Source organism: Anneissia japonica, unplaced genomic scaffold, assembly GCF_011630105.1.
Source record: "Anneissia japonica isolate Jap-2015-1 unplaced genomic scaffold, ASM1163010v1 scaffold2471_len1564793_cov202, whole genome shotgun sequence".
Taxonomy (NCBI): domain Eukaryota; kingdom Metazoa; phylum Echinodermata; class Crinoidea; order Comatulida; family Comatulidae; genus Anneissia; species Anneissia japonica.
In genome coordinates this window covers 616,410-634,772 of record NW_022709610.1, presented here as the reverse complement: position 1 = coordinate 634,772, position 18,363 = coordinate 616,410, and the positions used below count along the sequence as shown (strand labels likewise).

General features: G+C 34.2%; 2 protein-coding genes and 1 long non-coding RNA gene across 7 annotated transcripts in view; 1 reads left to right on the top strand and 2 right to left on the bottom strand.

The window, feature by feature from the left end:
* The window catches only part of LOC117106762 (WAS/WASL-interacting protein family member 1-like), a 33,927-nt gene extending 25,272 nt beyond the window's left edge, over window positions 1-8,655 (top strand). For 4 of the 5 annotated variants that reach the window (XM_033248193.1, XM_033248189.1, XM_033248190.1 and 1 more), the window contains 3 exons: window positions 111-215; window positions 2,660-2,704; window positions 5,703-8,655. In XM_033248193.1, the coding sequence (XP_033104084.1) occupies window positions 111-215; window positions 2,660-2,704; window positions 5,703-5,743 (191 nt within the window). In that variant the 3' untranslated portion in view covers window positions 5,744-8,655. The remainder of the gene's footprint in view (window positions 1-110; window positions 216-2,659; window positions 2,705-5,702) is intronic. The other variant, XM_033248194.1, reaches the window with a different exon arrangement.
* A 2,583-nt stretch (window positions 8,656-11,238) lies between these two features.
* On the bottom strand, window positions 11,239-15,105 carry LOC117106815. Its single transcript, XR_004445143.1, has 3 exons — window positions 14,995-15,105; window positions 13,766-13,950; window positions 11,239-12,830 (listed from the first exon to the last, which is right to left on the bottom strand). It is a non-coding gene; the product is annotated as an uncharacterized LOC117106815 (long non-coding RNA).
* A 263-nt stretch (window positions 15,106-15,368) lies between these two features.
* The window catches only part of LOC117106784, a 3,644-nt gene continuing 649 nt past the window's right edge, over window positions 15,369-18,363 (bottom strand). Inside the window, exons 2-4 of the mRNA XM_033248227.1 lie at window positions 17,189-17,282; window positions 15,577-15,685; window positions 15,369-15,398 (exon numbers count right to left, since the gene is read on the bottom strand). Of these exons, the coding sequence (XP_033104118.1) occupies window positions 15,369-15,398; window positions 15,577-15,685; window positions 17,189-17,282 (233 nt within the window). The remainder of the gene's footprint in view (window positions 15,399-15,576; window positions 15,686-17,188; window positions 17,283-18,363) is intronic.

Here is an 18,363-nt window from a genome sequence, read left to right as displayed (position 1 = left end):
CTTCAACTGGCATCTTTCAGCACTTTGAGGCTATTTTTTGCATTAGGCACTTTATAAAAGTATTATTACCATTTATATAATAATGTATTTGAAAATATACAATGTTTCAGATCCTTTCGAAAGTCGTTTTAATTTTCGATCTATGAATGATCTACCACAACCAGAAGTTTACAAGAATACAGCAAAAACCTACCCAAGCAAGTCAAGTAGACAAAGTGAGTAGACTCTGCATCCCAGTAATAGAGAAAGAAAACAAACAATTATTATAAACTTGCGTTGCGTTGTACTGCAAGTTTATATTAGGCATTTTTCGTTTTGACTACGCGGCCAGTCTACTACGAACTAATGGACCGTGACTGCAGCGTATTACACCAAGAGCTGTTTTCGATTTTTTAGGGCGACTAGGACGACGCAGCACATGTACGTAGGCCTACGGAGGGGAGTTAGTCGACCATGGTTTTATTACCAGGGGACAATGTTCCCTTGGTTTATATTTGAAAAAGAAAATGTGAAAACAAACTTTAGTCAAACACTGAATACAAAATAAAAAGTTTCCAGAAAACACTGAGTGATGTTTCGCTGTTGGCTATGATCTAGGCCTACAGGCTAGGCCTAGCCAAATGCAATGATGATGTACAAATAAATGTACATAACAATTTTAAACAGAGGTATTTATAAAGCAAGGCTTGATCCACGATATCAAGGCCGCAGATGCCCTAGCTAGCGGCACCAAATAATGTGTTTCTCCTACCCAAAATCCACCCTGACAAGGCTAGGCTAAGCCTAAGGCCCTTTTTTTCACTATCCCCTGATTTACCTAATTTTATGTTGTGACTATTTATTTCTCATTTATTGTATGTGTATAAATAGGCCTTCATAAAACATTTAATTATTAATTACTCACTTGTTTTGTTTATTGTTAATTACTCACTTGTTTTAATTCATTATTGAACAAACAATGCTCGATCGTGGATGCAATGAAAATTGCAACCCCAACAAAAAAAATTACAAGCAGTTTGCCAAATGATCCGGTGATCTGATTATTCAATGTTAGGGTAGTCGCCACTACGCCAAATTCAGAAATTGGGGAAGTCGCGGAAGCTATCACAACGCCGATTTAGCCAGTAAGGTTTGTGAGCATGCGCAGATATCTGTTACACTTTATTAGTTCATAGTAGACTGGCTGCGTAGTCAAAACGAAAAATGGCTATTATTAAATTGTTGCTAAAATTGAATAAACCATCAAGCCTACTAACATTACTAAGAAGGCAAGATGTTGTCATCTTTAACATTCATTTTAATAAGCATTGAATGAGTGATTTAAGTAGTTGCTCAGCTTGGCCCACCATTGCAACCTATGTTATAGTTATTATGAATATGTGCGATTGCTGTATCATATATACATATATTGAATGTTGTATACTACAGGTATGAACATTTAGTATATACACATATTATTGGCGCTAATATCAATACAAACTAACTACAACTTACCAATATTTTAGTGTGCATTTAATCTAGTACAGTAGTTCTAAAAGTGATTCAAATTTAGATAGACATTCAAATACATTTGTTTTTACACTTTAAAATACTGTACAGTATTTTCTAGTGTAATCCCTCCTCGAATTGTTGGTCTACTGTCAACATGCTATTTAAAAGTTTCCTTTCCAGTGGTTTGCTTATAACTGGTTTTTCATCAAGATTACTCATAAGTTGATGAGCTATACCAAAGGTAGACTTAAAACTACAATACTTGTAGCAGAACATTACATTATGGATGAAGGTTAATAACAGATTTGAAACATTGAAATTTATAGTAAAATATAGCTATTTAGTCCAATAAAGAATGTAATTAAAAAATGTGGATGAAACAGAATTGAATTACCAATTATATATCAGCATAATTTCACTTACAAAAAATATTTTTTATATGAGTGATTTTTAGAAATTATGAACTAATATTTGTACTATTGACAAAAGCAAATGATCGAAAATATCAGTTGGGCAATAATATAATATTATATAAGAGTATTGTTAACATGTATGTGTCCTTTCCATGCCTAGCATTTCCTCTGTCTATTTAGCATATTTTCTGTCTATTTAGCTGTTCCAGAGCTAAAAAGCAGCAGAGTATGAGCTCAAAGTTGATCTGCATCAAAAACCTATTCAGGCAAAATATTTATTCATTTTAAATTTCTTTTATGTTCATTTCATTTTTCATTTTTCTGAGAATTTGACATTTTTTTGCAAATTCAAATTTTAAATGTTTTTTTCAATTCTTTTAAACCAACAAACTCCAATAAATGTTTTGTTTTTCAGATTTTCTACTTCATATTCTAGATTTATTAACTCACTGATAAACTATTTTTGGTTTTTTTTTTTGGGTATTTGTTGCATTCTTTTTAATGGACCATTCCACTAAGCCTCAGGTATTGTTGCTAAGGTTCCATAAAATGATAGCGTAAATGTATGTAAACATTATGTTTGAGACAAGCACACACCTGGCCCTGTTCTTATTGTTGTTAAAATTTATTGACACTTTGCAAAGGTCCTTTCAATGAGGAAAAATGATCCAAAATTTAATTGCTACTTTTGGTTCCTCCTTTCCAATACTTTTGGGATTTTTTTCTTCTTTTGACTATCGCACACTTTGTATTAGGTGTTTTGAGTGATGACTCCACCTCTTATGAACAAGGTATTAACGGTGAGTTTTATGTATCAGTATAAAGCATGCATTCTCTACTCTGCATGCATTCATTGCAACGTTTCTGCATGTTTTCTTTTCAATGCTTCCAGTGGAAGTAACTTGCATGTATTCCCTATGCAGTGCATTTCCACGCATGCATTCCCATTATATCAATTATGATACCATGCATGATCATTTTCACAAATTTATTGATAATGTTATTTTGCCTACTATTTTTATTTTTAAAAATATTTTTGCAATGTTGCATTTTTAAACCAGTGCTTCATTGACAGTTACGTAAAGTGGTTGATGGCAGTATGTATAAATATAGTTCATTGTGAATATTTGCATAATAATAATGATAATAATAATTATAATGATAATAAATAATAATAATAATAATAATATTATAGTTGCTTAATTGGGGATCTGCTTCACAAGTGGATCACCTCTTGTTATTGTCAGAGATCTTTTTTATTTTTTAATTCTACATTTCTCCCCATTTCTCGTTCACGAGCTACATACGTGTCATCTTCAACAGACATTTGGCTTGGCCTGGAATAGTCTCAATAAGCTTTTCAATGTGCTAAGTCATGTGTGACGTCATCTTCGATTTGACATATGCTAAAATCATGCCTATTTTTAATCAGTTATAGCTCCTAAGGATGAAAGGTGACCCCCAATTTTTATTACATATTCTGAAAGCATGAGTTGTAGATATGATTTTATGGCTCATCGGACATTGTGACAACGTCATATTGCCGTCTGAATTCAATAATTGCGTATTTTATCAATGACGCCCTTTTCTAAAATACGCATTTGAGTGTATCTCACTTATCCTTGTTTGATCGTCTCCCAAATTTCAATATGTTATAGCTGAGACAATTCTCTTTCGGAGGTGTGCCTTTAATTTTTCATTCTGATGACGTCATCCTGGTCAAAATGAATGATTTTTTGGACCCCCTCATTTTTCTTAAAATGCTCAAAATTATTCTTTTTTAAACTAAATTATAGCATGTTATAGGCCACTTTGAGCGTTCATAAACCCTCAGGGTGCAAGCGCACCCTGAGGGTCAAAGTTCAAATGTGCGGCGGATCACCACTTAACTCATCATCAGTGACAAGTTCAAATCTACAGTAGTTACAAAGAAAGGTTGTGAGGTTTTTATCGCCAAAATAACTTTCCGAAGTAAAGTACAGTGGCGTGATGCCGATGATATCTCGCTGGCTAGAAAGGAAGGGGCCCTTAAACTTAAGGGGCCTGGGGTATTAATTGCCATTTTTTCACCAGGACTGTGGGGATTTTTATTGAGCAGAATGTGTAAAGTAAACCATCAAATATGCCCTTAAAACATTCAAAATGCTGGCCTCACCGCAGTTTTATGTGGCCCCCAGAGTAGAAGGGCTCAAAGAAGCCTAAGCCAGGACCACTGGTGATTTAACTTACAAATAAAGTAAAAAAAAAACTTTAAAAATCTACAGAGTACATATTATTTGCTAAATTTTCTCCTGTGACTACATCGGATATACAGTCTAATAATTAGTTTTTCTTTTACACTTAAATCACATTACGAGAGACTTTTAGTATTTGAAGATAAAATCGCACTTACTAATGCCTTGCTTATTTTAGACCAATACCTTTATCTGCATCAATTTATATCTTTGTATCTTTTCCAATTTTCAGTTTTATTAATTTAATAATTCATAATAAGAATGTTGGGAACCAGTTTAGGACACCATTCTCTGAACACATCAACATGGTTCAGCGCTTCCACTATTCTTCATTGATGACACTCTTTATCAACAATATTAATAAAGCGTTAATAACATTTATATTAATAGAATTATTAATCTTGTATTCAAAACAAAATTTATTATTATGGAATTTTCAGTTGACGACACTTAAAGATTCTTCACAGTCAATAGTAGCTCCAGATGGGTTTGGTGGGGGGGTACAAATCAGAAATGGGGTTCGAACCAAGAGATCTCCTAGAGCCTTAGGCTGGGTCCTGGAATACATTCCCCTGTGGGGTTCATTGCATGAGATTTTGATGTTTTAGGAATGGACCAAATGCAAGTGGCTTAAGACCACAATGCGAGTGATTAGAAATGAAAATTATATTGTTTAGATTGGCAAATTAATAATTTTAGTCGGGCGATCTCTTTGTGGTGTCGGACATTGGGGTGTTTCTACGCTTGTCAGACACAGTGAATTTGGCCCCCTAATTTCGCAGCCACTGGGCAGTGGAATTGGCCCCCCCTAATTTCGCAGCCACTGCTCAGTGAATTTGGCCTCCTAATGTTGCAGCCACAGCCACTGCTCAGTGAATTTGGCCCCTAATGTCGCAGCCACTGCTCAGTGAATTTGGCCCCCCTAATGTCGCAGCCACTGCTCAGTGAATTTGGTCCCCCTAATGTCGCAGCCACTGCTCAGTGAATTTGGCCCCCCTAATGTCGCAGCCACTGCTCAGTGAATTTGGCCCCTAATGTCACAACCACTGCTCATCATACTTACACAATAAGCTATGCCTTATGAATATTAATGAAACTTAACATAACCAAATTTGATTGTAATTTAACATTAACCAACAAAAATATAATAATTTCTTCTCGAACTGAAATTTACCATCTCCACCTACACTCAAGTTGACCCATCCTGGTTTTTTTTAATTACAAGTGTGTTCTTTTGTTACCTCATGAATTATGTAAGGAGATAGCAGTTATTGGTGTTTTTGCCTTGTTGGTAGCATTTAGAGGCTGTCTGTTCTTTGTTGCTAGTAATAATTGTTACTTACAATATAGTTTGAGACATAAAGTAAGTATGGTATGGGGAATTATTGTTGTGATATTTGTCAACATTTAGAAGTGTTGCGCATTGTCATATATATTGTTAATAATCATAGTCAATATTGCTTGTTCATCATGAGTAATAAGATTTATAGGATGATATTAAATGGCAAAAGTATTACTGTTACTTTTCTTGGTAATAAATGTTTTATTTAACTATTTTCTCCAGGTGTGAAGCGAGGTCCTCCACCACAACCTCCCGTCCGCTAGATTTCCAGGCTAAAATGTTACTGTCAACAGATTTATGCATCGTAGACTACATTCAGCCCACAAGCCAAAGCTTCAAGAATGAATTACGTTTGGGTTTACAGACAGGCGATGTTGGCATATTTTGATACGTGTCTGGTGCATGACGATCCAGCTACTGCGGCATGGAGAAAGGCTGTTGAATGTGCGATGCAAATTAGACGGTGGTTATGCATTTGGATCAGTATAGGACTATGATTTGTCTGCATACCCAAAGTATTTCTACTGGATGAACTTTGATCCTGACCTACAAGCAGTTCGATTCCAGATCCTGAGGTCAGCATACTAGATTGTTGGTACTGTTCAATGCTGTGCTGGCCTGTCTAGCACTTGGTTGCTAAGGTACAATGGTGTCCTCAACATTGATTATCTGGAAGTATCTTATGTACATTCTACTTACAATGCAACAGACTAAATGTATTAGCAGTCTCTGTGAGGTGTAGGGATCTGCTGATAAGTGTAGCAGCAAGCTATGTGAGGTGTAGGGATCTGCTGTGATGCATGCCAAAGTTCAGCGAACCATGGCTGTTTTCAGTCACATAATTTGGTTTATTGACAAAGTTGTGTCCCAAAATGGCAAAGTAAGCTAGGTAACGGATTTGTCTCTTTGCCTCATTTTGCAATACACACAATAATATTTAACAAGTTCTGAATGCATAATATTAATGACTTTAAAAAGTAATTATTTTTTAATTATGTTTTGTAGAAATTTATATATATATAATAAATACATATATATATATATAATTATATATATATATATAAAAAGAGAAAAACATTTTCTCTTTGCTAGCCTGTATTACCATTATCTGTAAATACTTTTGGAAAATCACTGTATATTATTTACTTAATTTTTTTGTTGGTTGATATGTTTGGAATTTACTAATTACCTAATGATTAGGAATGGGATCCCTTTACTCTCCCAATATATATTTACTGGATGTTCCAATTTGGATCAACAGATTTTAGCATTATAAAGATGATAGAGACTGTCCTTGTAAGCAGGAATCAATAGTTAGTTTACAAAAGCCTTACTGAGACTATTGCTTACAGTGTGTCATGTTTGACCTTTGAAAAGCTACTCCGTCTCACAGGATGTACCCACAGCTATGTCATTGTTATTGTGAAGTCAGGATGTTGTGTGGTATTATTTGGCATTTCAGGATGTTGTTGTATGCAGCGAGAACTAGTGAAATATTCCATGGAATTGTACATTTTATCTTGGGCTTCCAATTCTTTGTCTTCTTTTGTATGGAGTAGGGAATGTTGTAATATTACTGTTATGGGGTTCAGGACTGGTTTGTAATGTCTATTATGGGTCCTAATTTGAACTTTCCTGTACTTCCGTTTATTTCAGGTTATGATCCCCACCATAATAATGTTCTCTCTGCAATACTATTATTGTATATTTGTAGGATTATCCAGGAATGAAAAAGAATACATTAATTAATTTGGTTGAATTGAATATGTCAGTCTGTAAACACGAGTGTTAAATATTCTGCTTTAAACTCGCTGGAATTGAACAATTTCTTGGTATTGATGTTGAAATGTTATTTATTTTTGCATTAAGCTGGGCATTGTCTGCACCTGATGGTCTCAATGCCATGACACGCACACAACGCATCTTAATGACGATGTGAGAAGCAGAGATGTCGCCGTTCGTGCGCCATGTGGGTCTGGCTTGCAAAGTACTCTTTAATATTTGCACAATTAAAACATAATTAAGTATATCTGCTCCAAATTTAATGGTAAGCAACCCATACACACCCTAACACATTCACCCCTCCCACAAATAACATTTTTTATATCAACTGTTCATGCACATTTTAGAAGTGTAGGTTTGTGCTTGAACCAAATCTTAGCAAAAACAAAACTGTCTTTGTAGGAATTTATGGTTAAGGCCTATTTTACACAAAATGTGACAGTAAGAAACAAACACATTTTATCCATTTTGCAACAAAAATCATCACATATGCAAATGTTGTGTGGTTGGTTCTGCAGTCTGCATCTCAGCGAATGATTATGAGAATCACCGATAATAATAGTTTGACATGTCGCTCTGTTAGTGTTCAGTGTAGATCATCATAAAGAATATACAGTAATAGGTTCTATTTTTCATGTTGCTGTTGTGCTCGTGTGTAAATAGGCCTTAATGGTACAAAATGTTTTTGAATGTGTTTTGTGATAGGATAATTTAAAAAGGTTTCCTTGGGATGAAATCATTGATTTAGAAATTTCATAAGGACGGTTTTTTAAATGATATAGTTGACATAATTTAAAACTCTGTATGACAGAGGGTGGTCGTAGCATTTGGTGACACAGGAATCCTATATGCTGCTTGAGAAGCCAGACACTCATGCAAGAGTGGTACAGCTGCCTAAAGCAGGATGATGTCATTGCAGGATTATCAAATGTGCGCTTTGGTATATTTATAAGGCAGTGTATTTTGGAGGTACAGACAGTCCTCTTATATTGGTAACCATGTACTGTGGTTGTGGACAGTGGCTGAATCATGTGTAAACATGTGCTCATTGTTTCACTCAATTTGTTATCTTAACTGCATTAAATTAAAAACTCTGTGATATTTTCTGAGTACGTACTTAAAATAACTAATGTTTGCAATTGCCATGTTTTTACTTTAGATCTGAAAATTGCAATATTTAGTTAGAATTCACATTTTTCTGTTAAGCTCATGAATGGCATTTTATTGTAAATATACAAGTAGAATCCTTTAAAATACAGATTCATAATCCTTCACAAATTTGTATCATAATGAATCTATTCTAACGTATTAGGTTGGTTGCCATGACAATTGCGATGATGGCAACACAGTTGATTCAAGTGGAATTAAATCCATCACACAATCTAGCAAGAAATGTTTTTTTTGTAGATTTGTTTCAATTGTCAATCACATGTACACTCTTTAATTGTTAATACAATTACAAATATACTTTAACATTCTTTTATGAACTACATTAATGTCATAATAATGAGACCTGTGATAAATATACTGCAATATAGTATATTATTATAAAATCAAACAGAATTATAATTCAGTTCAATTTTATTGCTTCATCATCAATTCCAATTAATACAATGCAACGATAAATATATAAAAGGGGTAATTTTTAGCTATACAGTAATAGGTCCTACATAAGAAAAGTGGTTCTAGTGTCAAAAGGAAAGGATGTGGTGGGATGGAGAGCAAGGTTGTATGAAAGGCAAAGAGCAAAGGGAAAAAATTAAGTGTGAAATGGAGAAATCGAGCATGAATAGGTTGGAAAGCAGAATGTCGTGAATTATGTGATGGAGGTAGATAATGGAGGAGGAAGAAATGAAGGGATGTTCAGCTGTCTAGTGGATTGAGTTAATTCAGTTTATTTTAACAGCCTCAGTTCAGTTTATCATCCTGAGTTTGCTCAGACAAATTACAATGTCCGTATAAGCCTGTATTAGGCTTAGCAGCCTCAGTTCAGTTTATCATCCTGAGTTTGCTCAGACAAATTACAATGTCCGTATAAGCCTGTATTAGGCTTAGCAGCCTCAGTTCAGTTTATCATCCTGAGTTTGTTCAGATAAATTACAATGTCCGTGTAAGCCTGTATTAGGCTTTGTGATGGATGGTGACCACGAAGAGTCTTTATTTTGCCAATCTTCCCATCCATGTCAGTTCTGTCATAAAATAAATATACATAAAAATAAATAAATAAATTAAAATAAATTAATGCAGAAAAAAAGGCTGCATGTACACTCTGCAAGGGGAAAACGGTGCCGCGAGCAGCTCTACCCAGAGATGGATACGTGCGCCTAATAAGATGACTTATTATTATTAATAGCAATATTGGTAATTGTATTCTGCAGTACGGTAAGTCATCACTTGAATACACTCATGTAGTTCAACTGTATACTACTTGAGAAAATGTAAAGCAAAAAAATTTCCAGACATTTGCCATTAATTTCCTTCCTACTTGTACAATATATTTCCTGAAAAAATATGAAAATCTATAAAATTACTAACATTCATCCTTTCGGTGTTTTGTACGTCTCAAATTCTCCCTTTCTATTCTGTCTTGGGTGTCATCTGTAGGTGTCTTTTATATCTTAATCGTTCTACTGTATTCGGTTTTGGGTGTCGTCTATAGGCGTCTTGTATGTCTTAAACATTCTATTCTGTTTTGGGTGTCGTCTGTAGGTGTCATGTATGTCTTAATCGTTCTATTCTGTTTTGGGTGTCGTCTGTAGGTTTCTTGTATGTCTTAAACGTTCTATTCTGTTTTAGGCGTCATCTCATCTTGATACATTCAAATCTTACATTTAACAATACATGAGTAAGCACACAATATAATACAAACCTTTATTCATCATCTAAATCATTAATATATTTTTTTTAAAAACAAAGGAAATTGTAAATTTGAGGCCCATCAAATCAATTGTTATTTTTATAAATTTATATATTTTTTAAAAAGCTAACAAAAAAAAAAGAAATTTAAAATTTAGTACTAATCCTCAACACCTGTTTTCTTACTAGATTTTAAATGTGATATTTGGAATTGCAGAGTTTTTTTTATCCCTTTATCACTGCGATGTGTTGTATGGGTACTTTGATAGGATAAGATTTATTGGTTTGAGCCTTTATAAATATTACGAACATTCTCACAACAGGTTTGACCTATAACTTATAGAAATATAAATTTATTTTAAACTTATACTAAGTGTATTTAAAATACATTTAAAAAAAATACAATATTAATAATTAATAATAAAACAATACAGTTTTAATGGCAATATTTATGATATCATTTAAATGATTAATAAAATCATGTAATAGTTAAATTACAATAAAACAACAAAATAAATACAGAACCAAATGTGACACATATATTGGCAATTCCATGGTAACTTACATTACATTTTTACCTACTTTCATTCATGCTACTGATGATTACACAGTAATAAACTTATTTCTTCAGTATAACTAAGTATTATCAAAGATACTAGAAATACAAGATAGAGTTCTCGCATTGTAAAAATGAGGCGGAAGTCGTGCCCAACGTAGGCAGCGCCCTTCTTTTTAACCATGCAAGTTTCCTGTACTTCGTGCCCAACGTACAGGGCGCTCTTCTGTTGCTAAGTATATCCAGACGCAAAAGGCGCCCTTCCTTTACCACTAATGGAGGAAAGCTTTTTCACTAAGAGTGCGTCCGGCCATGCGATTCTGCGCTGTATTGTTGTTTTATTCTTTACGGATTCATGATTATGCTTTAATTGTTTTGTGTATTATTTGGATAATAGCAACGATTTCTACTGCCACCAAGGAGGTTATGTATTCACCGATGTCATTGTCTGGGTGTCTATTCCAGTTTGTTTTTATATCTAGTATCTTTGTTGAAAAGTGATAATAAAATACGCGACAACTTGGTAACGAAAGTTTGGCACAAGTTTTTTTAGATCCAGCTGTAGGGGGCATCCCATTTTTCGTATTCCCACCATGCATTTCGGTGGAACACAGTGGAACACTTTTTTTGTGTGGAGAACTCTATCTTGTATTTCTAGTATCTTTGGTATTATTTAAAACAATAAATGTTTAACCTTTTTGAAAATCCTATTAAAACTTTCAACTGGTTTTAATATTTTTTGTTAACATAATCAAATCTTGGTAACTTGTAACTTGCGTTACACAAAAAGACAGTTTTCAAAAGTCTCCTCATACAGAATATCCCTCAGTAAAGTCAATGTATATCACATAATTGTTGGTCATTGAACTAATAACAGGTAAATGGATTACAATTAATAATGTCCCAATGTTACGGTAACTTATGTTACGGTAACTTATGTTACCACATGTCTCTACTACAAAATTGACAATATGGACTTTATTATCACTTTAATTATATTTTCTTTATTTAATTTGTAAATTATTATTATTCATATTCAATCTGCAAACTTATTTCAAAAACAACAGAACAAAATATTTCACATTAATTTAGAACACTTCAACAATGTAACCTGTAACTATTGGCAATATGTTGGTATCCACAAATTTCCAGTCATTATGTTTTAAGTAAAACTGATAAATATAACAATAATAATAATAATAATTCTGGATTTATATAGCGCCTCACGTTGACACAACCTTGAAGTGCTTGAACATATATATTTTTTTCATTTCCTTGCACTTGAAAGACCTTTAATATATTTATGGTGTGCCACTTTTAAAGTACCCTCATATTCCATGAATTTAGTAGTCATTGTTTTGGCCTACTGTAATGCTACCACTGCAAAATGAAGATGTGCCCAACATAATAGTTATACCCCCAGATATACTGGTTGGGAAAATTCCATTATTTTCAGCTAAATTTTACGGTATTTGCATCATTTTGATATTTGGCTCGGTTTTTAGTTTTTCCACACACTTCCATGTGTTCATGAAAGTGTGTGGCTTCATATCATTAACTTTAATTTTTTGGTCCTCATTTTCATGGAATTGCCCACACAGAGACAGCACATAGGTGGTTTGACTGCTCAATGCCCTGATGAGGTACTAAGTAATACTAGGCCAGTATTATTTATAATAATGACAATATTAACAGTTTTTGGCAAAAGTAGAATCTTGTCAGTAGAAATAGACATGTGCGCCAATAAAAAATCATTCATACTCCATCATAACTGCAGATACATTTCAAGAATACATTAGTATACTGTAACAGGAATTAACATTAACCCCTAACAACTAGCAGACTGAATTTGCTCACACAACGGCCAACAAAGTTGTTGTAATGTACTCATGCTGCGCTTTGGCATTTGGCTGCAGATGTGTCCTGGCTGTACACACTCAAAGCTCTGACTGGGTGTCATCGTAGTATCTAAATGCATTCTACTCATGCTAAGCCCTGATTGGCTGCTGAATTATCTGACCTGGCTGTACTCATGCCAAGCTCTGATTGGCTGCGAAAGTTATCAAGTTCATCTATTACAGCATCATGTTTGCTGCAGTGAACCTTCATTCTGTCCTTAGATCTCTGGATTATCTGGGTTGATGTACTAAATAAATCTGTAGACAAAAATTAATAACAATAAAAAATGATGATAAATGTTAAACAATAATAGAAAATATACCATATTTTATATGATAATAATAATAATAATAATAATAATAATAATAATAATAATAATAATAATAATTTCACTAAATCGGACTTAAGGGGAATATCTTTTGTGTTATTTTCCCCTAATGTCAGTTTGGATTCACACCATTTAAGGACATATTTTTACAACTGTACCACTGCACTCCCCAAGCCTCAGACCAAGACTAGTGCAAATTCATTTTGGCTTTATTTCTGCTGCTCTCCCTTCAGAGTATTAACGATGAATATGACATAAGAGAAATTGGTCTGAGATCTTCAAGGTTTTTTTCAGTGTGTTTGTATTGAGGATTGGCATGTCAGCACACTGCCAATATAGTGGCACAACCCCTTCCTTCTATAGCAAAGAGGACTGGCCTAAATGTACAACCTGTATTAGTTGAAACATGGAGAAACCTATTTTATTCATCCATGGTTGGAGCATTTCTTTGTCATGTCTCCGCAGTGATATTCTGAGAGTGTTAGATGCGGCAGTTTGGCGCAGTGGTTGAGGTTTGGGCTTTCAATCGTAAGGTCTGGGTTTTGAGTCTCCGCTGTGCAGAATCGCTTGAGTCCTTGGGCAAGGCACTTTAGCTACATTGCTTCAGTCCACCCAGCTGATCAATAGGTACAAGCAAACTGCTGGGACTAACCTGCGACGGACTAGTGTCCCATCCAGGGGGAGTACAACTCTCATCCGCTTCACACTACAGAAACTGGGGATAAGCTCCTGCCCTATGAGCCCCAGTGGCTCGGAAAGGATTTAGTTAGTATGTTACATGATGGGAAATAGCTGCATGTAACATGATGGGATCAAGAAGCTGTAGTTTTAAAAGTTGAAAAAGCAAAGAATTCAAGAACATACCGCCAGCTTTATCTAAAACTTTATCATTATAATGGAGGTGATTACCATAGTAACCATCTTCCACCTCATCTTCATCTTCTTCAGAGCTGCTAGACACTTCAATACCAATTTCGATCTTCTCTAGTTTGCTAATCTGATGGTTATCTAGCTGTTGCAGATTTGGTAGTGATTTGATAATGTTTTTTCTAATATTAAATAATATACAATAAAATGAAAAATATATAATATACAATATAAATATTATTATTATTCGGTATTTTTACTACTACTATTATGGTTGAATGGTTATTTGTTATCACTATTTATAATAATAATAATAATAATAATGTAGTTTTATATAGCGCACATATCCATCTAATGTAAGATGCTCAGGGGGCTTGAAATGTGGACTAGGAACTTGATCAATGACTTTCTTCGCCCCTAAGGGTCCCTTCGTGTCTGTGCTACCCGGTAACCCGGTACCAGCAACTCTCATCGTCCACCACAGGGGCTGTCTGTTCCAGTACACCAGGGTATCCCCTTGCTCGTCTCGAAAGATGTACTGGGTTCTTTATAGTGCACACGAGCCATTGTATACACTGGGCCTACAGTTTATAGTCCTTATCCGAGAAGACTGGTTCTATCACAGAACCATAGGCTAGCGTGCCAATCGAACCAGCGCCGATATTATGGCTATAGCTTGTGGCGCCCCTGCTAACCGCTCGGCCATTCGACTCCCTTAGTTATGATTGTATTTTAATAATTTTATTACAATATACAGAAAGTGAAGCTGTTCGATAAATACTGTTCAACTCAAGCCACTAACATTGACTAGAAAGAGGCCAAGAAATAAGCATAAAGGACGGCAACATATTCTATAAATATTCCATTGCAAATCAAGAATCAAGACAATGTATTAAATTACTCTGGTTGAATTCAACATTTTGATACGCAAGTATACACTGTATCACATGGTTTCCGACACATATACGGATAATATATTCTCAACAAAGTACACAGATCAGAGCAAAGCTGACAAAAAATATCATTTGAAAATCATGTACATCATATAAATGAGGAATTTATTATGTTTATCGTAAAAAATTTCAGAAAAAAATGCAATGCAATAAAAAAAATAAAGTTTATGATTGAAAAATTTTCCAGTACTTACATTAGATCCCTTGAAAAGTTTTTTTTTTCAATTAAAAAATAATTAAATCAAATAATAAATAAAAATGTTATATACTTACCTGTAGTTACATGCTTTTGTACATTGATTGACAGACAAATTGAGCACCAACAAAGAAGGTGGTAATTCATCTAAAACGTATTACAAAAGGAATTAGAAACAGCATTCAGTGGTGCACTAATATTTATATTACATACTGTTCTCTTAGGCTATGTTCACACACACGGCATAAGGCTGGCTTAAGCCTGGTGTAGCGTACGCCTTTGTGTGTGAACTAGGCAGTGGCATTGTTAAAGCCACTCACTACGCCACGTCCTTGGCGTTATTAACGCTACCTGCAGACCCCAGATTTGCTAACGCCACTGACCTAACGCCAGTGATGCTTGAATGATTTGACTTCATTTCAAGAGATTGACCAATCACGATTGCAATATATTAGCTACTTTGGTCTCCTTCCTGTGCTCTCTACAAATGAAATGGTAAAGGAGTTCTTTTTCTATTTCTATTATAATGTATATGATTTGTTGATTGTGTTTTGTAAGATATTTTAATCTATTTAGACTGTCTATTAAAACCTGCAACACCAACAATTTATTTCAAAAGAGCTTAGTAACAATCACATAACAATGTAAATGTGACAAACCTGTTGTAAATATAGATTAGTTACTGGTCCAAGCATCTCCAAATTGTCAATATGTTTGATGTTTTCACGGTCCAAACGAACATGACTGATTTTTGCCAATGATTCAATTCTATGTGTAAACAAAAAAACGAACATGACTGATCTTTGCCAATGATTCAATTCTATGTGTAAACAAAAAAACAAACATGACTGATCTTTGCTAATGATTCAATTCTATGTGTAAACAAAAAAACGAACATGACTGATCTTTGCCAATGATTCAATTCTATGTGTAAACAAAAAAACGAACATGACTGATCTTTGCCAATGATTCAATTCTACGTGTAAACAAAAAAATACTCAGATTTACGACAGAATATAAGGCTGTGAAGAATGCTGGTCACTTCAGCCCAAAACCAAATCGGCCCAAACCAATTCGGCCCAAACCAACTCGGACTAAAACCAACTCGGTTATTCAAGACGGTTGGGTGGTACCTGTGTTGTGAAATGAATAGTTGACTTTTATTGTGCTACGTTCATCGAAAAACATATTGGGTGTTGCCAAACAGAAATAAACAGTTTACCCAAAAAATATTTAACAGTAATAACAGTAGTGCACCTCTTTAATTCCAAAGTGTTAGATAAAAAAAAGAAAACAAAAGCAAAAAACAAAAAAAAAACCCTGCTGGGGCAGCCAGCCTAAAATAACAGTAGGCATACTGTTTACTCTCAAACTTTTCCGTTGTGAATTGAAAAAGAAAATATTGTATGTAGCCAGTTTGAATTAAATGTAGCTGAATAAATCCGTAAGTTCATGTACAGTATTTTGTTTTGCTTTAAATTCATACAAATATACATTATTTTATAAAAAAAAAGTATGTTAAGATTCTTCTAAAAATAATTAATGGGACTAGTAATAATTCAGATAATATAAAAAATAAGTAATAAGAATAGTAATAGGCCTAATAAAAAAAATAATATTAGGCCTATATATGATATTAATAATTATACTACTGTACTAAAATAATAATAAAAATAAATATAATAATATAATAATTATAAAAATATATAATTCGGATAATATAAAAATAAATAATAAGAATAGTTATACTAAAAAATAATATTAGACCTATAAATAATATTAATAATTATAATAATACTAAAATAATAATAATAATTGTCTTTGGGTAATGGGTAATCGTGACCGCTATTCATCTGGGTATTTCTGTATCAAAACGGGTAGTTGTTGTCTGGGACGAGTTGGTTTTGGGCCGATTTGGTTTTGGCCGATTTGGTTTTTGGCCGAAGTGACCTGCTACTGCTGAGAATGATTGTTGCTGCTTCTTGTGCGGCGCTGGTTCAATCCCAGCCAGCATCTGGTTTTAATTGGAGTCTGATTGGTTGGCCTTGTATTGCGCCAACCGACATTCAAATTAAGATACGAGTGCCAAACTCCCACATGACATAGGCATACAATTAATTAATTAATTATTAAAATAATTTTTTTTCCTATTTTCTCTTCGGTGTACAAGAAGAATTTGCTATTAATTATATGATCTGGTACCAATTTAAATCACATAGGTCTAGGTAACAAATTGGCTGCAAAAAATACTGTACTGGGGTAGCTACTTACAAATTCTCTTGAGGTCCATTCGCTAAGGCTGCAGGAAGATTTCGTTTTGCTATCAGAGACAATGTAATTCTTGCTGGTTTTGGATCAGTTGTTTCTGAGAGAAAGCAAGGCAAGAGCAAATCAAATCATCAGCAACCTAACACATTCCCATGCCAACAGACAAACAACTGGGGGCCTACAGGGGTGGAGCCAGGATTTGCCTGACAGGGGAGGGCCGAGGTTCCTGACGAGGGGGGCTGATGCCCCGAAGAGGGGTCAGATTTCTCCGACGAAAGCAAAGTGGGAGTGGTCGAGCTTCGATTAAAAGGTTTCGAAAGTCACAAGTGGTCCTGGGGGCGAAGCCCTTGAAAATTTTCGCAATTTAGGGGTTTCGAAGGCTTATTTAATCGATTTTATAGTCTACTAATATGTATATATATAAAATACATATAATATTTTTTCTCCCCGACAAATTGTGCTTTTTCTAACCCCGGCCTCTCCCACGGATTATGACCGGTTGAGCCGCCGACAAGTTGAGCCGCCGGTCATTTCTATGGAACGCCAAGCGCGTCTCTCAGTGAATGTAGAGCGTTAATTGCGGCGTATTTCAATTAACTTATTCGTTTTTGGTACTGTTGTTTGGGATGTATTTCAGTTTATTTACTCAATTATTTCAATTTATTTAATACTCGGTTTTTGCACTGATTTATTAAATATTTATTGGGACGTATTTCAATTTATTTACTTGTTCTTTCTATCGTTTTAATTTAAATTTTGTGAGTATTTGCCCAGTCAGCTTGGCAGATAGTAAAAAAAAAACTCCATACATTCTTATCATTTATTATATATAAGTTTAACAAATAGTACAAAAATAAAAATATATAAATTAAATGTGTACATCATAAAATTACATTTTTAATACGATTTTGCAATTGTACAACTTCATATAACCGAAAGGTCCACTGATTAATCTCAGATAAGAAAGTATAATACATACTACAAGTATTGAAATACACGCCATCGTGTTGGGATTCAATATTTCGACATTAATTATGTCATCATCAGGAATGCATTCATTTTTATAAAAATGTAGTACATAAAAATATCAAAATTCTAATTTTCAATTACACAGTTATACATCACGAACGGCAATACGAGCAAATCAAAGACTGTGGGATGAATATGTAGCTGGTATC